Source organism: Peromyscus eremicus, chromosome 16_21, assembly GCF_949786415.1.
Source record: "Peromyscus eremicus chromosome 16_21, PerEre_H2_v1, whole genome shotgun sequence".
Classification (NCBI taxonomy): Eukaryota; Metazoa; Chordata; class Mammalia; order Rodentia; family Cricetidae; genus Peromyscus; species Peromyscus eremicus.
Window position 1 is genome coordinate 41254889 of NC_081432.1, and position 26771 is coordinate 41281659.

General features: G+C 37.0%; 1 protein-coding gene across 2 annotated transcripts in view; it reads right to left on the bottom strand.

Annotated features, from left to right (window-relative positions):
• The window catches only part of Khdrbs2 (KH RNA binding domain containing, signal transduction associated 2), a 481530-nt gene that overhangs the window by 173702 nt on the left and 281057 nt on the right, over window positions 1-26771 (bottom strand). For both annotated transcript variants that reach the window (XM_059281719.1, XM_059281720.1), the window contains exon 5: window positions 1731-1858. In XM_059281719.1, the coding sequence (XP_059137702.1) occupies window positions 1731-1858 (128 nt within the window). The remainder of the gene's footprint in view (window positions 1-1730; window positions 1859-26771) is intronic.

Below are 26771 nucleotides of genomic sequence, written 5' to 3' on the forward strand. Positions count from 1 at the left end.
ACATTGATCCATATATATATATATATATATATATATATATATATATATATATATATATATATATATATAATTAACTGCTGAGTATTCCACTTGGGAATTCTTAATTTTTTTTCTGATAAATGAGCATGGTTTTAAAATATTAAATGTAAAAACAGTGGTATATTCATAATGATTGAAGTGTTTGGGGCATTAATTAAAGTTACAGAATACTTTAGCACATCTTAAGATACTTTTATTGTGACAGATGAGTTTTTTTAGGGTGTGTCCTTTACAAATATGAGTCAGCTATACAGAAAAGGAAGTTAATGGATTACACAGCTTGAGTGTGAGTGCTGTGTGTGTGTGTGTGAGTGCTGTGTGTGTGTGTGTGTGTGTGTGTGTGTGTGTGTGTGTGTGATAACTTTTAAACAGAAAAAGGTTTATTTTGGCTCCTGTTTCTACAAGTTCCCAGCCATAATTGGGAAGACTTTCTGCTTTAAGGCCTCTTATAAAAGGCCAGATAGTGTAGGGCCACCCAGAATAGATACGGGGCAGCAAGATGGGCAAAGCTGTTGAGCTTGTGGGGACACATGACAAAAGAAAACCCAAGATACACTAACAGTTACAGCATCCTTGGAAGGCATTTGATTCTATGACCCCAGACTTCCCACTATGCTTTATGCTTTGATGTTTCTATTCTGCCTATGGAATAGATGCTCAGGAATGTTAGTCTAAGTTCTCTTTTTTTTCTGTTTTGTCTCTGACTTTGGTACTAGAGTATGCATACATCTTTGCCTTTTTGCAAATCAATGTTTTCTGTTAAAAGCTTACAAAACTCAGAACCCTCCAAAACCAAAAGACTATTATCATCATCTAGGATTTTGCAAAGGATTTTGGATGGACTTTGTATAACCATGCTGATAGTCACACCAAAGTGAGCTTCTGGATTTTCTTAAGTGATGGAGATATCTAATTCATTTATTAGTCAACTTGACAATATTATATTCTTTCAAGAACCGTATATAGCACAGATAAAATATATAGTTTTATGTCATACAAAGACTTTCTTGTTTTAAAAAAGCAAAGGACTATGTCATCTCTGTATCTTAATCCTGGAAACAGAACAGGGAAATAAAGACTCTCAGGTTCCCACTTTATTTTTTAAGGATAGTTGTTAAGTGCTCAAATTCATGAATTCTGGAGTCAGAATGTATCTATTATTTTAGGTAACATTTTAATATTCTACCCAACTTTTGCTGTTGTTTTGTTTTTGAAACTATTTCCACGGCTGGCCTGAAATACACCATGGAGATCAATCAGGCTGGCGCTGAACTCACAGAGATCCACTTTTCTTAGTCTCTTGAATTCTGGGATCAAAGGCATGGGCTACCATACTTGGCCCACACAACTTTTGTTCCTCAGTTCTTCACTTATAAAAAGCAGTTATCTCAACTTTTGTTCCTCAGTTCTTCACTTATAAAAAGCAGTTATCTCAAGTTCAAAAAGATGTAATGAATTAATGTGCATAATCTCTTATGTGCTATTTGACCCTCCATTCCTACTGTTTTGCTGTGAGTGTTAATGAGGCTGTTGTCGTATGTGCTATTTAAGCATCCAGTCTTACTGTCTTATTATGGTGTGAGTGTTGTTGAGATTGTTTAGCTCTGTTTAGAATCATGACACAGAGCAGAACAGCAAAGGCCTGAGGTCATCATTCGCTGTTAATACACTAAGAGGGAGAACTCAGGTACCTTGAAGGAGCTATGGGAGTTATTCTGATTCCTCTGCCTCTAAGACCTCGGCCACGGCCAGACTCTTCGGAGCCATTTAAATAAGACAACTCTCGGAGTTGTTCTTGACGAATTTCATCATTGTAGTCCTAGAAGAAAAAAAAAAACAGAATATGATGAATTACTATGAGACATTGGGTTCTTAGCCCTGAAACACATCCCCCAAACAATAAGAAAAAGGCTGAGGATACAACTCAGTGATAGAACATTTGTCTAGCATGTGAGGGACCTCAAGTTCTGTTGCCAGCGTTTCAAAACAGAAGAAACTCAAACAAGATAACAATGCTGTGTGGCCAGAGCTGAGTCTGGCTCCATACCTTGCCTCAAAGCTCTGATCCAGGTACTCAAGAGCCTGAAGTAAGAAAGGATGCTCCCAGAGAGTTCAGGGACAGCGTGAGAACATCCTGAATTCTAGGTCAATCTTGGTTAATGTGTAATAAAAGAAACAAAACAGTTTTGTCTGTTCCCTTAATCATTATATACAAAATCCCTCAAATGATATTAAAGAAGGTGCAAATCTCTTCAAGCCTCTTATCACACAGAGAAAATGAAGATGTTTCTTTGATCAAGAAAGTACTCTTTATGACACTGGATTTAATTCTCTTAACTATCACTTTAGGCTTTATCTGAAGAGGGAAAGTATCAGGGTAGTATCAGTACATGGGAAGTACCTCAGCTACAACTGTCAACATCAATGTGATGGAAGATAAACTGCACTTGGGTGAATATGTACAGATTATGAGTGCATGCTATTTAAACAGTTCCTGAGTCACAGTGCAAAAGGGAACAGTCCCAAGACCCAGAGCAAGTGAGATTGTCTTAGATTCATTAAGACAATGTGCATCCACAGGCTCTGTGGAAATCTGTGGAATCTCACTGAAAAACCTGGCTTGCAACATTTTCAAATCAAGGAACTTCCTTATGTGTCTCATCTATGGAAAGTGGGAGTTACACATAAATCAAATTTCACAACCAGAGACTTGGGTGAAGCACGTGTCATCCTTCAGTCATTTATTTAGAATGACTGAAGTCATTTAAAAAGAACTAGAAAGTAGGTGTGAATCATTATAGATGGATTTAACCTTTAATAAAAGTGCTAGCCCTAATTATTTCATCAAATACACATATACACATATACAGACACACAAACACTCAGTCACAGACACAGATACACACACAGACACAGACAGATAGAGAGACAGACACACATACACACACCCTTGTGGAACAATATAAAATGGAGTAGTTGTTTATTTGTGCTAAATTGCCAATATGATCTTTTTCTCTAACACATATTTATGTGATATCCACCTCTGCTATTATCTAACAGTGGAGGAGAATCTATATTCTAAAACTTAACACTTTTGCAGCAGTTGAGCCAACAGAAATGACATCTGAGATGGAAGTCTAGTGTATCAGCTAACAATGCCCATTTAGCTCATTATAAAATTAATCTATGTGTTAAGTGAATTGAAATAAAGAAGCCACAGTTGGCCACACACTTCTACTGTGCAAGGTCTGGGGAATTCTTAATGCACAGCTTTACCTCATGCTCCAGAAACTGATTTGATTACAACCAAAGGGCTAGTCATGCCAAAGTACTTATTTTCTTATTTTCAATATGTTGCTTTCATGTTTATCCTCTTCAACACCTGATTATAGTGATGACGGGTTTATCAAAGAGGATAGAACAGCTATACAATGAAAACCGCAGTTTCTAACAAGTCCTATATTATTCAATTTCTGCTTCCTAATTTTCATATTCATGCCCCAACTAAACTGGAGAACAAAACACACACTTCTATTATTTTACTAGGATCAGGAATGCAGAACATGGCCACTGCTGCTGGCGTCGATCAGCCAGCCATCGAAGTGGAACATGAATCCCACAAACTTCACATGTAACATTGCTGATTATAATGCTGTTTCTGAAGCTCCTTCTCAGAGGTAAATCCGTATTTTTAATTCTTATGGATTAAAAAAAGATAGACTGGCATTATTCTGTAGAAGACAGGTAGGATAGAACAGCCCCTAGTTCGTTCAGAACTTCCTGGATCCATGCCTTTGAAAGTCGTAGTAACCTTGACCTGCCACTGGCTGTGTGAAACTTTTCAGCTCAGTACAAAAGGTAACCAAAGTCACTGGAAAGTACCTGTGTGCTGGAACTTGAGCTTTTTGCCATTGAAAACTGTTATATCACAAGGTGGGGGGAGTCTGGCTCAGCTTTCTGGAAGGTATGAGAACACGTGGATAGATTCTAGTCACTCTGTCCCTTCTGCTATCCTTTCTGAGATACAAGAGAGGCCATTCAAAGCTCTGGGCAAACCGGTAGAGACCAGAAAGAAACCTCACCTGAAAATCTCAGAAATCTACTGTGTCCCAGGATAAAGGATAATAACCTGGTAATCAAAGCCATTAGGACTCTTGTGTTGATTTGATGTAAGGGTTCCAAGAACAGCGATGATTTGTCAGCACAGGACGTGAGCATTGTGCATCAGAGGCCTGCTTAGACAGCCGTTCTCCACATATCTGGATGAGAGTTCTTGGACCTACAAGTTATCATTTATTTCTTGGGTCAGGTACCACCTCAGATGGAATTCGATGTAGCTGAATAAAAAAACTAGGTATCATAAGAGTTGGAGACATTTACTGAATCTCTTTGTTTAGTGTGTGAGTGCACTAACTCGATGGCACGGCTATTTTGCGGCTCTGGAAAATTCTATTAACCAGTAAAGATTTGCCAATCTTGGTTAGATGACTATTTCACACTGAAGAATAGTTCTTAGTGTAAGTAAAGCCACTATTGACAATATACACCTGAATTCCACATGGGTTTAGCTGGAAATGTTCCCTTTAAGAGATTAATTACTTTCCAGGTTTATGGTGGCCAAGTGAATGGAGACAAGTAATTACAAGTGTAACTGACCATGAACTGCAGCTGCTACCTTCTGAAATACTACTTCCTCAAGGCCATGTTACTGAGAGCTCCTGATGCTAAAATAAGTCTATTCCAGAGGAAACACTGGATTCCTGTATTTTAAGGACTCCCTTATGGTATTGCTGAACTATCTTTTTACTTCAGCACATCAGAGAAGTCCAGAAACTTACACTTCTCTTTCCGTGGTTTCAGATATTGTGTGGAAGAGCTCTCCTTATTTTCCATAACGTTTTGATTTTGTCACAAGAGCACTTTCTCTAATAAAATCCCTCCATGTTTAGTCCACTTTTAGCATTCAGTTTTTCAAGAACTCAAGTGGAAATGTAGTATTCTGACAAAATCAAGTTCCTAAAAATCACGGAGCTGATAGCTTTGGCAAACTCAGTTGTATTAATGCTGATGGAAGCTATTTCATTCACTATACCCTGTACTGTATTGACTGAATCAATGTGACTGCCATTATCCTACTTTAAAATGGCTACAGATAGGGTGAATATTAGACTCACTAGCAGTAACTGAAAAGTGCAATACTTTGGATTTAAAGAAAAAAATATAACTTGTGTAATGCATTACTTAATGAGAGACTAGGAAATACTCATGGAGGTTGGCAAATGTGGGAACTATTCTGAGGCAGAGAATAGAACAATTTCATTAGTACAGAAGAACTGTGGTGGAAGCGAACAAGCTGCTTTTTGCATGAGTGTGATGAGATGTGAGAAAAAGAATAAGACATCTAATAGCTTAAGGGTGTTCGGGTAGAAAGTAACACACTTCCACTTTTTTTTGTCATTTCTAAAATGTTTCACCTTTTTTAAAGTACCACAATTGGTTTTAGAAATATATTGCTTGAAACAATAGCATGTACACTCACAATACTTTTCATGTGTTCCATTCCCTGAATGAGATCAAATCTACTCTATGAAAGAGTTTCCATGAAATGTACGCGTGTTCCCTTTCGCCTCTCAGATAAGGCCCTCCCACTGTGCTGGCATATGGTGAAAACAGTATACACAAGAAAAGCTGAGAGCAGAAGGATGTTTGGATGTTCCTAGAAAGAAATAATGTGCACAGTCTGCACATTAAACGTATATGCACACTTTCCAGTTACATACAGTCTTGTCCATCTGCTATGGTGGCATTTTGCCAAACCACAAATTGGGAAGATTATTTAACTTACATTTAGATGGCAGGTAATGGCAGGTGTTAATAGGCAACCTGGGGGTTCAGTTGGAGACCACTTTCCTGCCAAATCCTCTCCATTAAGACTCAGCAGGCACTGGTGCCACACATTTAAAACTGTGTCCATGGGCTGAGGAGATGCCTCAGTGGATAAAGGCACTTGCTGTCAAGCCTGACAATCTGAGTGATCCTGGAAATCTACATTGTGGAAGGAGAGAGCTGACACCTGCAAGCTGTCCTCGCCCTCCACACAGTTGTCATGGTACCACACTGTATGTCAGGTAGATACAGTGTGTGCCCGGTGCATACACATTTACACACACACACACACACACACACACACACACACACACACACACTCATAAATAAGTACATGAATCTAAACAAAAAATGAAGTGAAGATGTTAATCCTTTTGGGTTATAACAAAGAGAGCTGAAGAAATATCAGCCTCTACACATCATAGCAATAAACAAGAAATTGAAATTGGATGTGGTTGCACAAGCCTGAAATTCTAGTACCTTGGAAGCCAAGACAGAGGATTATGAGTTAAAGGCCACCCTATGTTACAAAAGTAAAAACTAAATAAAAAGAAAATGTGGGCTCTGAGCCAATATCATACTTATAACTGAGCTGGAATGGATAGGAAATTTTAAAAAGTATTAGTAGATATTATGTAATAAAACAAAAGATTAGGTAGCTTTACTGAGCCAATACAAAATGAGCTTTACTCAACTCACACTAGAAATCAGAAAATCCATTTGCAAAATACAGTCTATGAAGAGTAAGTTAAGATTTATTAAGAATCTGCCCAATGAATGATTCTGTATAAAGTTCATATAAAAGCATTATAATAGTATTGTTGGAGAAAACAATATCAGAAATTCAAAATGTCTTTGATTCTGAGCCTTAAACTTCTATTGATGGCAACTTCTGATTCCAAATGTCTTTTCTTTATTTCCTTGTTATCAAAACCTCATTATAAGCTATTCAAAAGTCATGACCAATTGTGATGATAACAAAACAGATTGAATGCATATACTATGTGTGATTATTAGAATGGCTTATATTCTTTTTCATGTTTTTTTTTTTAACAAAACATTGGCTACTGACATAGGAGGGCTACCTGTAAAGATCTGTGAACAACAAAGAACTCAAAGATTTGTTGCAAGATTTTTAACTTAAGCTAGTCTCGCAAATCAGCTACCACCTCAAGACAGATTTAGGATACTAGAAAAATATTCATAAAACTACAGGTGTCAGATTTGAGCTGCTACAAATACCAAGTTCCATATAAAATAAAGTCAAAACGACTCTAAGCTTGTTCATTAAATGTTCTTAGCAAATTCAGACAGAATTCCAGCATGGAGGAGGGGAAGCGTGCACACAGTCCACTCCTAGCCAGGGAGCTATTGGCATTTGATTGCTGCAGGGAGAGAGGCTAGTTTTCTTCAGTAGAGTGACAGGTATATCACCCACATTTTAAGGCAGGCCCCATCCACAGGTGTAGTTGGTCAACACAAACAAGACTGCCCTTTTTTAGAGAGAGAGAGAGAGAGAGAGAGAGAGAGAGAGAGAGAGAGAGAGAGAGATGGGAGAGGGAGGATTGGGAGAGAATCTCAGCGGAGGAGGTGAATATAATAAAATATATGAAATTCTCAAAGAATAAATGAGAATATTATTTAACATTTTTTTTCTTGGTAAGTTGTTAAGCACATGACATGGGAACCATATTGAGTTTTAAATAAAAATAGGCATTAATTTAATCCTTTAACATATTATGGTAACTTTTATTTATAAGGCAAACTCTTTAAAACACTTTTTACAATAATAATCCAATGGCCCTCAAAGCTTCTTAAATGAAAAATCATGGTGGAAAGCATAATTCGAGAAAAATGTGTAACAATTCTATTCATAAACGGGGTTGATGTGGGTGTTTTCTATCAATAGCCCTACAACTTCAGGCCTCTTTGTAGACAAGGGAAATTCCAAACTGAATTTTCCCAAATGCCTGCAATTTTGATGTTTTGAAGCTTACAATTCAGTTTCAAAATTTATAGGTATTTATAAAATGTTGTTGGCTAACCAACCAATCTGATTGCATTTGCAGTCTGCTCCACAGGAGGGAATTTCCTTCTGATAAGGTAAAAACCTACGGCTGTGAGGTAACAGGCCCTGGGGGTGTGATGGATGGACAGTTACACTTACTGTTTTGTTAAATGGACACATTAGCAAAGTTCTTTCTAAATATTTGGTTTGTACATGGATCTACAGGGCTCTCTGCTTTGGTCAGAAAAGATTCATTTTTTCAGTAGGTGAGACTCATTCATGTTTATAATTAAATCTGTTTCTCAAGAACTGGACTTGTAACCTTAACAACAAATGGTTCTTCTGTACCACCTCTTCTAGGAAATGGCAACTATGTCTTTGTTTCGAAAAGTTATTTATAATCAAATCTTGCAACCCTACCTTTGTTTCCAAAGGTTGTTAAGACTACCTTGCTATAACTACTTTGTTATGACCACCTTGCAATCATGTCTTTGTTTCAGGAGGTTGTTATGACTAACATATTTATGCTCTATTGCTATAAACCTGCTTATTTTGCCCTTCAAATCCCCTGTTTTGAAACGCCCTACCTCTGAGCTATAAAAGCTTTGTCTTCCTCACATCCAGTGCTTAGGGCGAGGCAACCCCTGCACATAAATTAAAATACTTGCTTAAATGAATTGCTTGGTTTAATTAATTTGGCTGTGATGATTTTGGTTAGTCTTTCTCTTCCTATCTTTGGGATTAGCAAGTACTCTGAAAAACTATCTCATCCACATGGCACAGCTACAGTAGGAATGAACTTACATTAGCTGTGGATACCAACTAAAAAGCCTTTGCAAAATTTCAACATGAAAGGAGACTAGCTCATGAAACCCAACCCATAGCTGAGGAGTTATACAGATGATGGCTGCCTGAGGAAGGAGAATAATTTTCTTTGAGCAGAAGTCATTGGTAGGTTGCCCACACTTCCATAGATGGCCACACTACCATACATAAACAAGAAACACTAGTTAGACTCAGTGGGATATTATATATATATATATAAACACATATATAAATATATATATATATATATAAACACATATATAAATATATATATATATATATATATGTGTGTGTGTGTGTGTGTGTGTGTGTGTGTGTGTGTGTGTGTGTGTGTGTATGTATGTATTTTTTTGAGACAAGGCCTGTGTTTCCTAGGCTGGCTTCAAATTCACTATCTAGCTCAGGGAGAGAGAGAATTTCTGATATTCCTTTCTGTATCTACCTATTGCTGAGCTGAAGTGTGTGCCACCATGTGTGGCTTATGATATGCTGGGGGAATCTTTGCATGCTAAGTAAGCACTTTATCAACTCACCTAGATATTACCCCTTACATTTTTTAAATTACTGAATTTTTTTTTTCCAGACAGGGTTTCTCTGTGTAGCTTTGCGCCTTTCTTGGAACTCACTCTGTAGCCCAGGTTGGCCTTGAACTCATAGAGATCTGTCTGGCTCTGCCTCCCGAGTGCTGGGATTAAAGGCGTGCACCACCACCACCCAGGTAAATTATTGAAATTTTTAATAGTTGCAGTTATGTCTCTGAAGGCAGAGAACTAGCTATCACAAACTTATTCATTATTCCTCTAAATTTTTTGTAAAGTAGTTAGTTTTAGAAATCTAGCAAACTTTCAATATACTCCAATATATTATATCCCTATTTAGAATTTGGATATAATATATTTAATCATAAATTAATATTAATTATAAAGTTCTGTCTAAACACAACAAAAGAATTTATTTGCACCATAATTATTAATGCAAGCAGTGATTCGATTATTACAAGCAGTTACAAAATTAATGCAGGTTAAAGGAAAGAACCCATCATGATTTCAAAAGAATGAGAAGAAAAGATACATACTATGAAAAAATTATTAAAGCATATCTGATAGAGGACTGCTTTGTTCAAGACCCAAAGAACACTTAAAAATCAATGAGAAAATACAAGCAGTTAGAAAATGTGTAGAAGGTTGGATATGGCACTTCCCCAAAGTAGATACATACAAGTGGGAAATAAGCCTCTGAAAAGATGTTTGACAACATGTACCGCCAGGCAGCTGCACACTGAAGCAATAATGTGCTTGTGTATTCTTATTAAAATTTGGAAAATCCAAAAGTCTTCTAACACCAGACCAAGGAACTACAGAAAAATGTCTGTTCCTAGTGGGGATTTGGAATAGCATGACCATTTTGCTTTACTATTTAATGGTTTGTGACAAAATTGAACACATTCTACACTTACAGTGGAGAAATTATGCCTTTTTTCTTTCCCAAAGTAAGTCAGAGACTTATGGTCACACATTAACCTGCACAAGGATGTTTGAAAGTGCTTTTATTCATGAGCACTAGGACTTTTAAACAACTAAGATGTCATCTACTGGGAATGAGAAAACCGGACAATGGAATGTTCACAGTAATATAAAATTGAGTGACCAAGACATGGAAAGACAGGGTGGTGGATTTCGTCTTATGTAGAATACAAACAGAACCAGCTACATGTATGCTTATTTATGCAGAAAGCTGGTGCTATCTAGATATTTTTTAGCTAATTATCATAGACAGGGCACTAATAAAGCCGCCTTCGCAGAAACCGCTAACTTTCAAGCAATCCAAAGTACATTGTGAGTAAAACCAAATACATCTTTACAATTGCACCTTGATGAAGGATAAGGGATTGGTACCCACGTTTATGGCATCAGGAGTTAAATGAGGAATGCTAGATAAATCACAAGCAGGGGAAAGTATTTTTAAATGCCTTACATTTACCATCAGTAGTCCATTATCCATTTTTTACTTCATTCTTGTTCTACTATCCTGACATCTTCTGTGCTTGTAGGTAGCACACCTTTGGGTACACCATCACTTACAATTAGAAAGAAAATGAAGACCACAGGCACTGGCCACGCTAGCGGAAACATTGAATGCACAGACTGGAGTTAATGGGAAATGAAGGGACAATATGTTTTCAAAATCAAAAGACATGGTTAGGAGTCAGAAAAGGTCTAGCAAGAGAAACAAAAATGTGAGGAAAGGCATGAGAGAAATGGGCTTGAGTAGCTCAAATTACAGCAGAATGAGCAATAAATGATAGTTTAGTAATTTGTGGGCAGGTTGGAAATCGACTGTGCAGAGCTTGATGAGATTGAAACTCACAGTGTTATTAGATAAAACTGTGATGTCAGAATCGTTCCGGTAAATCAGCTGGCTCATAAAAGCCATTTTTTTCTTTCAACTTGAATGCATTGGGTAACATTTTTTTTTTAATGTAAAGAAACAGCGAAGAATGAGGATCTATGACAAGGAAAAGAGCCAAGCAACAGCAAACCCCAGCGAGTTGAGACTGTCCCAGAACCGACACAAATGTTGGCTTTAGCTATAAGGCAACTGAAACAGCAATTATAAGCTGTGGTGATACATTGGGTACCCTGATAAAGCTTGCCAGAGGATCGGAGAACAGAGCCAGCCCCTAGATTAGACATAGAGGTCAGGTAGTGGTGGCACACACCTTTAATCCTAGGAAGTGATGTCTGGGCAGAGAAAGCTATATAAGGCACTCTCTTTAGACTGAGGATTTCCTAGGGGTGAGGACTTGCTCTGCTTCTCTGATCTTTCAGCTTTCACCCCAATATCTGGCTCCAGGTTTTCTACTAACAAGACCTTTTAAGATTCGTGTTACAATAAGCCATATTTCATATAATGAAACCATTAACTAACTAGATATGGAAGAAAAATGTGCAGATTGAAAGTCTACAGATTAAAGGCATAGAATGTAGATTTGCAAAATATACAAAATGAAATTGTAGTAGAATAGACAATCCAGGATACAGGGTAATAAATAGAGACAGAAATTATTTAAAATGAATGCTGAAGATAAGAAATACACAAAATAAATAGAAGACAGGAATTCTAATATGTGAAATATAAGACATTATATCATATGTTTGTACAGATTAAAATGTCACATAGGAAGATTATGAGCAAATTTATGCTAAATTAAAAATTTAAATGAAGTATCTGAACTACTTATAAAACAAAACTAACAAAATCATTGAAGAATATCTTAAGAATAGATAATGAAAATAATTCATGCCCAGAAAATATGCCACAATTATTATATTATTTAAAGAGCTTTCCAATAAAATAAAAATATAATGTCACTTGTCTTAATTAGTGAAGTTACAAAGAAAAATTATAAACTCCCAGAAAATTGGATTACTTGCTAGAGGAGTGATCACTAAAAATGGCAAAATAAATAGCTGAAGAGACTCACTGTTTGGCAGGTATGCATTAGTCACTATTTAATCCATGTTGTTATATGTTCAATATATATTTTCAAAGAAAGAAAGATCATTCAGATTATTGCTATGGTAGTGTGAAGGAATAGCAATTCACAAAATTTTATTGAACAAACGCAGTGTGCCAGTAAACAACAGCTCTCTCAAAGGTACATTGATGAAACTATACTTTTGTTAAGAAATTTGTATTCTATGGGGGAAGAGAGATGCCTAAGCAGGTAAAAGCACTTGCTCTTGCAGAAGCTCTGGGTTCAATTCCCAACACCCATGTGGCAGTTCACACCTATCTGTAACTCCAGTTTCACAGGATCTTACTCCCTCTTCTGACCTCTGTAGGTATCAGGCATGCAAATAGTACATGTATAGGCACACAAACACAACAGTCATACAAGAAATTAAATTAATAAATCTAACAAATTTGTAAATGGAATTTGCAGGGTTATGATGTAATCACATTTTATTTATATGCAGTGACATCACATGCAACATTCATAAAATATTTACTGCGTGGGAGGTGTTCTTTTTTATATGTGCTATGCATTCAACCTCCACATATCCACAAATCCGGTAGTAACTATGGAACTTTGGAGAATGAAAAGCTGAAACTGAGATTAAATGCATGCTTACAACCAATTACACAGGGAATGTATCATTTGTGAGCTCTGTTAATCTTTTAGTGGTCCAAGAGAAACTTAAGACCACATTCATACTTTGAAAACACAGTTGATTCAATTCACAATGACAAAATCAATCTCCCCCAAGATCCAGCATATACCCAAGGAATGGCTACCCACTACACAGGGATTGCCCAATGACAGAGAAATGGACGAGATCTATATGAACAACCTGGGTGTGAATGGGGGTAATGAAGGGCAAGGGTCGAGGGAAAGAGAGCTTAGGGGAGCGGGAGATCCCAGCTGGATTAAGAACAGAGAGGGAGAACAAGGAATAAGAGACCATGGTAAATGAAGACCACATGAGAATAGGAAGAAGCAAAGTGCTAGAGAGGTCCACAGAAATCCACAAAGATACCTCCACAATAGACTACTGGCAATGGTCGAGAGACAGCCCAAACTGACCTACTCTGGTGATGGGATGGCCAAACACCCTAATTGTCACGCTAGAAACCTCATCCAATGACTGAGGGAACCAGATGCAGAGATCCATGGCCAGGCCCCAGGTGGACTCCAGGAGTCCAATTGGCAAGAAAGAGGAAGGTTTTTATGAGTGAGAATTGTTGAGACCAAGGTTGGAAAAAGCACAGGGACAAATAGCCAAACGAATGGAAACACATGAACTATGAACCAATAGCTGAGGAGCCCCCAACTGGATCAGGCCCTCTGGATAAGTGAGACAGTTGATCAGCTTGATCTGTTTGGGAGGCATCCAGGCAGTGGGACCGGGACCTGTCCTCAGTGCATGTGCTGGATGTTTGGAACCTGGGGCTTATACAGGGACACTTGGCTCAGCCTGGGAGGAGGGGACTGGACCTGCCTGGACTGAAACTACCAAGTTGAACTCAATCCTCAGGGGAGACTTTGCCATGGAGGAGATGGGAATGTGGGGTGGGCTGGGGGGAAGTTGGGGTGGGGTGGAGTGGGAGGGGGGAGAACAAGGGAATCTGTGGCTGATATGTAAAATTAAATTAAATTATAAAATAAAAATTAAAAAAAATTAGCAGCAATGAAAAGGAATAAGGCTTGTCATTCTTTATGACACTTCCTTTTATTCTAAAGACTATACATACTTTTTTATTAAGAGAACTTAGAATTTGGACTTCCGAGGGCTTGCATTGTGGCACAGATATTGAAAGAGGAGGAAGGGGAAAAGTGAATTTGTTTTAAATATTTACTTTGTTTTGATAAGTTCATACATGAATGGGATATTTATATCATTTCCACTCCTCTATTCTCTCCCTATAACTCCTCCTGTATCTCTCCTAACATTCTCTCAAACTCATGACTTCTTATTCTTCTACTATTGTTATATGTATTACACACATGTACACATGCACATATGCATATGCAAACAGTACACACACACACACACACACACACACACACACACACACACATCTTGTATCTGTTTAATGTTGCATGTATGGATGTGTGTTTAGGGCTGACCACTTAGGGCTGATTCTTCTTTCAGCATTCATTAATTCTCTGAAGCTCTTAAGCTAGCCTTGGGGATTTGTGAAACTTCTCCCACATTGGTATGCCAACTGGTGTTGTCATTATGCAGTCTTATTCAGGTAACTGTACTGTTGAGATTTCAAGGGTGCAGCTTTCCTGTCATATCTAGAAGACAGTAACTTGAAACAGGTTCCCTGGTCTTGTCGCTCTGAGAATCTTTCTACTCACTCTTCCTTGATGTTCCCTGAGCCTTAGTGTAGGGGTGTCTTTGCAGATGTACCAACAGAGGTAAAGCACACCACCCTCAGTTGTTTTTGGCATTTTGGCAAGTTGAGAATTTCTGTAATGGTCTTTGGTTGATGGAAGAATAAGGTTCTTTTTAATAAATTTTTTTTAAAAAAAAATATTTCTTTTTACATACCAACCCCTGTTCCCCTCCCTCTTCTTCTGCTCCCCCAACCACCACTCCCATCCCCTCCTCATAGAGGGTAAGGCCTCCCTTAGGTAGTCAACCCAGGCTGTCATACCATGTTGGGGACTGACCTAGCCCCTCTCCCCGCATCAAGGCTGAGTAAGGCATTGCACCATAGGGAATGGGATCTAAAAAGACAGTTCATGTACCCGGGATGAGTCCTGGTCCCTTTGCCAGGGGATCCACAACACGTCAAGCAATACAACTTTCACCCACATTGAAAGGGCCTAGTTTGGTCCCATGCAGGCTCCCCAGCTGTCAGTCCAGAGTCCATGAGCTCCCACCAGCTTGGGTCAGCTATCTCTGTGGTTTTTCCCATCAGACAGAAACTTAACAGAGAGATAAGGGAACTAACAGATGTTATGACTCAAATGGACATAACAGACATCTATAGAACATTTCACCCAAACACAAAAGAATATGCATTCTTTTCAGCATCTCATGGAACCTTCTCTAAGAATAAGATTCTTTAATGAAGGCTTTGAACTACACTTATATGTGGACATAAACATTTAGAAAATATGAATTATATTGGCTAAGAAAATGCCAATAGGGTGTTCTCCTCTCAGGTCTATGGTGTCTCCAGAATGGATAGTTTACCAGTTTTAGAGTACCAGACATGAGTCCTCTTCTATCAATTATGACTTAAACCCAACTAGACCATGGTCCCCAAGGTAAAATGCCACAATTTCACCATTGTAGAAATTTTGTCCTTTTGGTCATTATGATTATAGGCTTTACAGTTGGATAGAACTATTGATTGCTTTTCTTCCCTGGCAGCTTGCACAGCACCTCTGGATACTATGAGAGCTAGTCCTCAGGAAAGAGTCCTCCAAGTAAAGTTTGGGTCAATTCCTCCAAGTCCTTTGGCCAAAATTCATAATGTCTTCAGCTGTAAGGTCTCATTTTCAAGTTCTGAGAAGCAACCAAAGGCAGTGTCAATATCCTATATTAGAGGCAGAGAGTCTCTTGGGCCACCCTGACCAAACTCAAAGGGAGGCTTCCCAAGCCTGGTATTCATATTTTTGTTAGTCTCTCAAGAAGCATTATAATCCTGTTAAGCACAACTCCATTTAAGCTATATATGTGTGTGTGCACACACACATTTTTAAATAAGTTTATAAAGTAATGTTTTTTATGGCCTTTTCAAACATCCTTAATGATATACATCTCTCCTTCCTCCTACCTATGTGTTACCCTTCCTTTTCCAATCCCCAGTTAAAGCCTTATCTAGTTTTTCTATTTGTTCTTTATAATACTTGTGTCCTGCTTTCCTCTCTAGAGTTTCTTTTATCTCCCACTTTAGTCCCTTTCTATTTTCCTGGATTCTATATTATTTAAAGTTATAAACGTAAAGATTTTAGTTAGGATCCATAAATAAGGGAAAATGTTTATTTGCCTTTGTGGGTATGGATGACCTTAGTCAGTATACTATTTCCTAGTTCCATCCATTTACTTGCAAATTTCAATGTTCTTTACATCTGAATATGATTTCATTGTATGTATGTAACACATTTTCACCAACCAGTCTTCAGTTAAATGATACTTAGGCTGTTTTCATTTCCTAGATGCTGTGAATAGAGCAAAAATTAACAAGGCTCAGCAAGTATCTCTGTAATAGTGTTGAGTCCATTGGGTATATGCTAAGGAAATTATATCTGGGTCATGTGGTAGACCTATCTGCTTTTAGCTCTTTTGAAGAGTTTCTACATTGACTGCCCGAGTGGCTGTACCTGTTGGCAATCACCCCAACAGTGTATGAGGGGTCCTCTTTCCCCATATCTTTGCCAGCACATGTTGCCATACATTTTCTTGATTTTAGACATTCTGGTTAAGATGAAACCACAAAATAGTTTTAATTGGCATTTCCCAACTGAGCTGTTTAGATCTCCTTTCAGTACATTTTTTAATCGGGTCACTCATTTTCTTGGTTCTTTGTTTCTTGAGATGTAATAGCTGGCAGTGATTCTCTCCCATTCTGCTGGCTTCCTCTTCATATAATTGTTTCCATTGCTGTACAGAAACATTTAAGAAGTCTTGCTTATCAATTGTTGCCCCTTCTTCATTGGCAGATAGAGCCCTATTCAGAAAATCCTTTCCTGTACCTAAATCCTTTGGGGTGCTGCTTTTTTATTTTTATTTTTCTGAGAATTTCACCATGAATACTGAATTTATTCCGTTTTCCTCTCCCCATTCCATCCCTACCATGTCACCTAAAACCTTTCAAATCCATGATCACTTCTAATTACTATTGTTTTATGGGTATATAGTAGTACAACCCAACATGTCCGTTTGGTGTTGCTTATCTGTATGTGTGTTTAGGGGTGACAACTTCACACTGAATAGCCATCGTGGGGCTTTTCCTTGTTTCTTCTCATCTCAGCAGCAATAAATTGCCTATAGTTCATTCATCTAGCATAAACTTCACCTTAATCTTGCATAGCAATTGCTATATCTTCTTCTAGGAGTTTCAGCATTCTAGATTGCACACTGAGTGAGGTCTTTCATCCATTTGGAATTAAGTTTTGGGCAAAGTGATAGATACAGAGCTATTTTCTAACACCCTTTTTAAAGAAGGTGGTGTATTTCAGTCAGTTTTTTTTGTTTTTTTGTTTTTTGTTTTTTTGGTCATGTATAGATGGCTGTAATCATATGTACTCATGTTTGGGTCTTCTGTTTTGTTTCATTGATATTAAGATATTAATGTCTGTTTCTGAGCCAGCACAATGCTGTTTTGAGAAATATGTAAGGTTCATATGACCTATTTTTCCATTTTGGCACTATTTCTGTTCTGGACGAGGAACTTTGTTCTGGATGAGCAATAGATAAAATAAAATAAAGCTATAATGACTGAGGGATATCAAAGTAGCATAGCGATGGATCAGTTTGGTTTAGAAAGGCTATAGTCAAGCCCAGGCATTCCTGTGTTCTATACTTCATGCTGGGGGTCAGTATAGCCATGGGTACTCGGGATCTTACTGCCTAGAAAACTACAGACGTATTACCTGAGTTTCACAGTATATAATAATGTGTATTGTTCTGCAAATAGGAAACAAATCCCTCTGTTTTGCTTGATTCTACTAAATCCTTGGTATTTTCTCTATGTTATATTCTCTACAATGTATTAGTGTTCAATGAGCCTTGTAAGCAACACAGTGAAACCTACTCATTATTAATTTTTAAATCAAATTTTGGAACCAGTGAGTTTAAAAGCACTTTCCTTAAGGTTAAGATGGAATTAGGATGCATGGTTTCTCACTCTATATTTTTCCAACAATATTTAATGAAAAGAGCTTAAAATGCTAGCCTTGTAACATTGATTTCAGCATTATTTACATAATACTGATAATGCAGAAACTTTCAGCTTCCCCATTTCCATCTTTATGTTTCTTTTCCAGAAGTAAGTTAGTAAGGCCCCCTTCTGATTCCTGCTTTTAAAGTTTGAATGCATCAATATTCTTGCATATTTATTCATCCATTACAAAGAAATCCTACAGACTTTCAATAATCTTTCCACAATCTGCCTTCAATTAGCATCACTTCATAAGATCTATCTCGCATTGACACATGATTATATTATATAAATAAATTTTACTCATTATATATTCCTTCTTCCTACTCTCTCTTACTTTTGTCTTCTATGATACAGACATGTTTTCTGTTCCTTTCTTCCTCCTTCTCTCCCTCTTTCTCTCTTTCTTTTTCTTTATTCTCCTTGGTATAAGTAAGAAATCACATATTCTATTATATAATGTCAGTAAGCAAACTGACTTGAAGGTACTCCCACACTGGTATCTGTAAGCTTCTCCATGGAGACTACTTTTGCTACTCTAACTCTTACAGCGATTCATATTTTACTCTCAATTGAGGCTCCATTTTTATTTTTTTCATCTCAGTGCCATCCCATATCTTCCTCTAGAGGGTTTAAAGTATCCTTCTATCTAGTCTTATGATTATTTATCAATTTATAATTACTTAGCTTTGACCATTGTATCTTCCTTACACCCCCCACCCCCCACCATGGCTAACACTCAGAGTGTCTTGCATTCCATTATGTAATTTTCTTTTGGGTTGAAATATACTTGTCATAGTTTTGTTCAGTGATGATCTACGATTGGTAAATTTCCTATTTGTAGGTACAAAATACCATTATTTATGCCTAAATTTAATTTTATGTCGGTTTGAAAGCTGACTTTCATTTCTGTTGGTTCCGGAGAAGGCAATCTCTCTCTGCCTTCTTTACCTGGTGACACTTCCATGAGCCCAGTGACTTTTTTCTCCCAACATTTAACAATGTTGCTTTTCTTTCACGGCCCATACTATAACAAACTTAATTACTTCTCCGTTTTGAACACTTTTATTGAGATGGATTTTCACATCATGAAGCTGCCTCATTTTCTTAGTTTCCTCCTTGAAGTTCAGACACACACTCGAGAGTGTCTGGTTCTCTCCCAGGATTTTCTCCTTTATGAAAGACGGCATGCCCAGTGCAGCCTAGGGATTGTAACATTCTCCCCAGCTCTGTTCCATCAGCATTGCTTACTTAGTCTACCGAGGTTTGGCTTTAAATTAGATTTTTTGTTTTCTGAATTTAATATTTGAATCTTTTATAGCATATTTTTCATCTTATTAATCCTATTTCTTCTTTTTATTTACTTGGGCTTGGGCAATTTTAAAAATTCATGTTTTAAAGTCTCTTTTAGATTTTATAAAATCCTCTGTTCTTCCTTTCTAGTCCTGAGTGAGGCATAATGTTACTGGGTTTCTTTTTTATTCATGTGTCTTATTATTTCCTGCTGACTTCTCCTTGGTCTGCTGTACCTTGAACTTACTGGTTGACTTACCAATGTGATATTTTGGAATTCCTTCTGTATGTATAGCATAAAAATTTAAGGCCCATGCCTGTTTATATAATGTGCTGGAAATCACAGATTCTCCTCTTGTGTTATGCCAACAGATAGCACTCTTCCACTGGGACTTCCTTTCTTCTGCAGCTAGATTTATTAATGAATCCCTGGCCCAGCAAATCATAAATACAAGAACACTCTTACCTTTATTGTGACCTCCAAAGAGAATCAAATCCCATCCTTCAAAGCTTATAGCTACCACATTATTCCCATGGTCTTCCTGGTACTGCTAAGTATTGCCAAAAGCCCCTCTGCATGCTATAACAGTGAGCCACACCTCTGGCACTATCTTAATTTTTCAAAAGCATATTTCTAAGAAGAATACATTCCATGAATATAATACAAGATCTACTTGTTTGCAAAGCTGTTACTATTTTTATAAACTTAGAAGCCATGAATTTAGTTTGTAGGTAGAATGTGTGCTTTCTGTATGTAAGTTGTGAGGTTTGAAATAAACATGTCCAGATATTTAACACACTAAAATATGTGCCAAGCATCTCCAGGAAGCAGATACTATTACTTTCTCATTCCCATTCATCTTCACCATTCATAATCTTTACTTAAAACTTCATCTGCATTTTTGACTGAATTCAGTGTCAGAGTAAACACAAATATATCAGGAGGTCAAGTTTCATTTATTTTAGAACGATTTTTGCTGCAATATGATTTCTGTTATTCTGGAATGAACTTTAATGAATTTATGAATATTTTCCTTGATTTTAACTATAATAGTTTTTCATAATAACAGCTACATTGCTATTCTAGCAGTGTCTCAGTTGCAAAAAGCATAATTGAGATAATCAAGCAGGAATCATAAATATGTGTTAGAATACTCATAATAACTATATAAAGACAAGTTTATCATGACCACTTAAGAGCAAATATTATTCATAAAATACTATTTTGAAAATTGTAGCAAATACAAATAGGGTGCCATAGTCCAAGTAAATAAAGTATTAATAAATAAGTCCTCATAAACTAAATTCATATTTTAGTCGTATGTATGCTTATGCAAGCAAAAACACAAAGAGGGAGAAACAGAGATACAGACAAAGGAGAGATAATAAGAGCACTGTCTCTTTTACACAAATGGATCCTCTTCTACACAGGTATCCAGAAAGAAACTGGATAGAAGTAAGAGGCCATTCAGAACTTTATTTACAAATTATAGAATCAATGCTACTCGCCATGTTTAAATGACTGTACATTACATGGTTGCCACCTTGGTACTCTTGTTAGGACTTGGGTTGACAATGAAGCCCATTTGATTGATAATTCTTGTTAGATTCTCTAGTAATATATTGGAGATGACAGCAGGTATAACGATGTACTATGCCATCTCCAACTCCTGCTTCCATTCATGTTAAGGTTTAGGATGAAAATGATAAGAAGGAACTGTTAAAAACATTTTTTTTCCAGGTTGCTTTGTTGGTTGACACAGAACTGTATATAGGACAGTGGTCTTTCTTTCAAGTAGTGTAAAAGGTTTTCTTAAATAGACTACTTTCTCATATGTTTAGATACTCAGACTGTTTCTATGAACACATTTGAATGAAAGAACCATTGAGAAGCGTGCTGCAAGCAAATCAAGGCTCACAGGGATGAAGGAGGGGTTGCAAACTAGCAGGTCTTGAGTATGAACTGTCCAGTACACGCTTTTCTTTCTCCTTCCACCCCTTTGTTACTTTCTTTCATCTGGCCAAAGCCAGGCTGGGCAGATGTCAACAGCTGTGCAGTAAGGGGTTAAAGACTCAGACATAAACCTTTTTGATCTTATAACACAAAAGAAAATGAAGGAAAATGAGAAAAGCTCAACAAACATACAATCTTTCAAACTAAATGTTTTCCTTCTAGAATTATATGTTAAGGCAAGTTAAAGAATCAGTAAGTAAGATGAAAAATTTTGCCATATCTTATCTTATTCTCCGTCAATTTTAACTTTAATACTTAATGTGTTCGTACTCAACAGCTGATAATCATGTGAATCTCACCAGTTATTGTGACCTACTATATGGCATGTGCACCACACAAGCAAGTTATAAGCCAGTCAGTAAGAGCTGGCAATGGAAAATCTTAACAGAGAACACCTCGCCTCCCCCCCCCCCACTGCCAAAGTTATAATTAACGAAAGAGAGCATAATGTAGTCCAATTTCTTACTGAAGAAGTGCCTGACATTCTAGGGCACAGGCATTGGGGCAATTTTGATAGATCTGCTTCCTGCCATACTTTCCCTCATCCCAATGAAAAAGTTCACCAAACACCTGTTCAGATCTATAGAATGGATGAAGATTGTTAGTGCATATTACTGTGTAGTACAATTGTTAAGGGTATGCTTGGTACCTCTTCTTTTCTTTCCTTTCCTTTTTGCATTTACACATAAATAGACTAAGCCACAGCATGAAGAACATATGTTATCAAAATTCTCAGTTCAGTCTTTTTGGAAACTACCAGTACACAGCAGCAAGGCAGTTACCATTTAGATTTTAACCTGAGATTAAAAAACAAAAAAATCATCACCAACAAACAAGGCCTGGAGAGAGGTCTCAGTATTTAAGAACTTTCGTTGTTCTTGCAAAGAAACTGTTCAGTTCCTGGCACCCACCTGAGGACTCACAACCACCTACTCTCTCACAGCTCCAATTCTCGGGCATCTGACCCCCTCTTCTGACTGCTGTGGATACTGGGTATGTGTGTACATGATGCACACACATGCCTCCAGGTAAAACACTCATACACATAAAATAAGTAAATCTAAAATGACTTAGGATAAAAACAAAACAAAGTAACAACAACCCATAAGAAAAAGGGGTCCAGAGTGGCTTCTATACAAGCAGTATGCAAAGAGCATTAATAATTCATGAAAGAGCAACATTAATAGAAGACAAACGGCTATAAGAAATGCAAATTATACAAACAAATATGAAGCAGGCATCAGGACTTCATACAGAACAATGATTGTGTGTATCTGAGTGGATGGTTCTTGGGCCACTCACTTTTCTATTAATATTTTTTCATTATTTTATCTGTGTATCTTGCATATCTGTGGTTTGAAACCAGTAATAATTACATTTAAAAGGAAATGTAAAATCTAGACTCCTTACTTTTTCTCTATATAAAGTCAGTGTATTTTTAGCTATTTATTTTACTTAAACTGTTAGCCTAGAACTTCAAGGATAAAAACTATAAATCTGGTATATATAAGTATTCACACATTGCAGAGAAAATTACTTAAAGTCTTTCTTGGGGTTTCCTGTTTTACACATGTAGGAGTTTCTTGTGATCAAGTACTAGTGAGAATTAAGTTAGGAACAAGGTACAGTAGGCAGCATGACCTCACATATTCCAATGTTTACAAGTCACTTGTGTTGGTAGCTGTCACCTCAAGATTCACTAAGCCTGATCAGTCTATTGTTCAGGTTTATAGGTAGAAAGACTTGCATCAAAGATGCCAGGTGTCTCCATCCACAGACTGCAGCAGCAACTGAGCTGCTCTTGAGAAGGAGCCAGCATATTTGGCTGAGTGCCATCCCCTTTCCTTCCAGAGCCATCCTGTTCCAATAGTTCACCCTCACCTCCTCCATGTGATGATATCATGAAGCAGATATGTCCCTAGAAGAGGCTAGTGACATGTGCCTGTTCCACCGAAGAGATAATTCTTCTTTCAAATGCTTTTGGATAAATATTGAGAGCTACTCAGTTTGATTTCAAATAAAGTTGATGATATTTTGCTTTTTGACTTGTCGGTCTGTTTTAATGCAGGGGGAAAAACAGGCGGGTTTGCTAACTTCCTATGTTGTTAAGTCATAAGGCTTAATGTTTTTGTACTCTTTTTACTAGTAGGCAGTGTGCTTATTATTATCATTATTATTGTTATTGGATATGTGTGAAGTATATACGGGCAAATGTGTTCCAGGCACATGTGTCACAGTTGTGGGAAAACTCTGCGGAATGTCTTTTGTCCTTCCAAACTCAAGTCTTTAGATATAACAGAAAGGATTTTTTCCTGCCGAGCCATCATTCTGGCCTCATATCTGTAAGTTTTTAAACAGGAAGAAACATAATGCTTTACTTCCTTAGAAGGGCTTATATTAAATAGAAATGCTACAATCAATCTGATTGAAACTATATGAGGTATTTCACAGGGATGTAGGCTATATGCCCTCTATTTCTGTTTATACAACCACTCTATCACATTAAAGCACAGCATATTTCAAAAGAAATTGTATTTTTAATATTTCTGTTTATAAAGTTACATGTTATGCTTAAATAGCACACACACACACACACACACACACACACACACACATATATATATATATATATATATATATATATGCACTATGCCCAAATTTGTGTAAAACTTTGTCATCAATTGTAATTTTGTTTATATATTTTTGCCCATAGATGACATAGTTTTGCACATTTATTAGAAATTATGTATATAAAGCTAATATATAATTTATATTATCATGTATAAGTATTTTCCAGGTTTAAACGTAACTCCCTAAAAGGAAAAATAATAACAAACAACATAAACAATTCACACATGAATGCTTTTATCAAGCATTCTATTAACACGTTTTAAACATGTACAGAAATCAGAACTGTTACCTACAGCAGTGTGCTAAGAAATAATACTAATTCCTTCAGTCAATGAGAATGTTTATGAACATGACATTCAAAAACAAATGGAACATTCCATTATATTTGAAAATTCTTAAAACCTGTAGTTAATATCCTTCAAGAAAGCATCAACAGAAAGTTAATACTTATGTGACCACACAGTATTCCTCTCTGTGGGAAAATGACAGTCTTTGGAGAGCTTATTAGGTGACAGCTGATGTGCTATCTGGGAAGACTGTCTGTGATAATGCTACTTTGTTGCATCTGAATTCTCTTCTCCTGGATACAGTACAGCTCTCTGATTTGAATGTCTTCCTATTTAACAGCTAATGCTGATGCTGAAAAATCCAATGTATTATTGTGGTGCAAATGGTCTCTAGAAATCAGTGCTGAGGTCACCAACTTCCATCTGCAGCAGATGCTAGGAAACTCATTCCCCACATTGAGGTGGTAGAGAGCATGTTAAGATCCCATATGTTCCCACACTCTCCATTACGCAGGCCTTTTCCCCCTCTCACACAGCGGGAGCTACCTTCTCTTTCTTTGACCAGGGATATTGATATGACTCTGGGTTGTATGTTAACTATGTTTCATACCAAGAGATGGAAGATGTGTATTTTATATGTAATTCTTTTAATTTTAAATACTTATTTCAACTCTGATGCTTTTCAGTTACTGGTCCTCCCTGGAGAAAGATTACTTGTCTTTACAAGACTGAGCATGTGTAAGACAAGCCATCCCTTGAGAATTTTAAGTGGCATTTCCTTTAAGTTGATTTTCCTTGAAGTGAGGCTGAATGTCAAAAAGAAACAGCTGCCTGCCCCCCCGTTTTTTCCTCATGTCTGTAATTCTTTGTTTATACCAATAAATAAGCTTAAATATGCAATGTACCCGAATTAATTCTAGGAATTTCTATAATAATGAAAAGTCTTATCCTTGTGGTTCAGAACTACTTACCAGGCACAATATCTATCCTGTTTAAAGAATTAGCAACCATTACAGATATATACAAATGTAGAGATGCACAGATATAATGGGTATCCTTTATTTTGGATTTATCTTCTATGGGAGGCAAACAGACAAGGAGGCATGGGAATTGCTTGCCAATGACATGTTACATCTCCTCTGTTTCATTTCTCTGAACTTACATGAGCATTTTTGAGAAATCAGCAACCATGAGAAAGAGAGAAACTATGACACTAATCAACCTGTATGGGGAGGGTTTATTTTATCAAGAAAATTTCTATGGACAAAGCATTTTTAATATTAAAAAACAAAACAAGAGACCTGAAATTAATAAAGGGCATCAGGATACCATGGATACACTGGAGTTGAGAAAGTGAACTGCATAATTTGTAGCTATCCATCTACTTCTAGTTGACAGTAAATGATGCATTCTAGTTTCTAAGAGTCACATATTTTTCTGTACTAGTATTCTTGCTACCTTGCTTAGCATAGATATTTCCTAGGAAGGCTCACATTCTTCCTCCTGACATAGTGGTCAAGAATATGGGATATGTGTCCTACTGTAACATCTGTATAATAATCACTTCCGCTCACTCGTTCAGCCAGTTCTTTAATCTGTGTAGGTTTAACAGTAAAAACCATTCAAAGCTGAGATGAGAAAAGTCATCACATGGAGTAAATTACTGAACACTTTGTAAGATACACTAATCATGGATTACTAGCCACAAAGTGACCTTGAAAATTTTTTTATAGCATTGATTAAAATAGTGTGAATAAAAGGTATTTATCATACCTATGTTTTAATAATTGATCCCTCTCTTGTAGGGGGCTATTTACTTATTTATTTATTTTATGCTGCCAAAAAGTTCAAAAAGCACATTAGAAATAATCTTTAATTACAAGAACATAGTTCACAGAATCAACTAAGCAGGGCTCATGAGGGATCACAGAGACTGAAGCAAGCAACAGCATGCTAGATTTTGTGCACATATGTTATCTTTGTGTAGCTCTGTGTTCTTGCACAATTCCCGACAGTGGGAGGGGGGCTGTCTCTGACTCTTTTGCCTGCTCTTGGGACCCCATTCCTCATACTGGGCTGCCTCATCCAGGCTTGATATGAGCGTTTGTGCCTAGTCCTATTGCATCTTGTTATGACATGTTTGGTTTGGAGGCCTGGTAGGTCTGGTTTTTTGGGGGTGGGTGGGAGGGTGGAGGAGGAGTGGATCCGAGGGAAAGGAGATGTTGGGCAGAGACTGGGAAGAGTCGAGGAAGGATAAATTGTGGTTGGGATGTAATGTATGAGAAATGAATAAAAAAATTAAAAATGTATAGTTTCAATAGCCTCATTAAAGTAGAATAAGACATTAACTGTACAATAAAGAAAATCCCCCCTTAGACTAAGA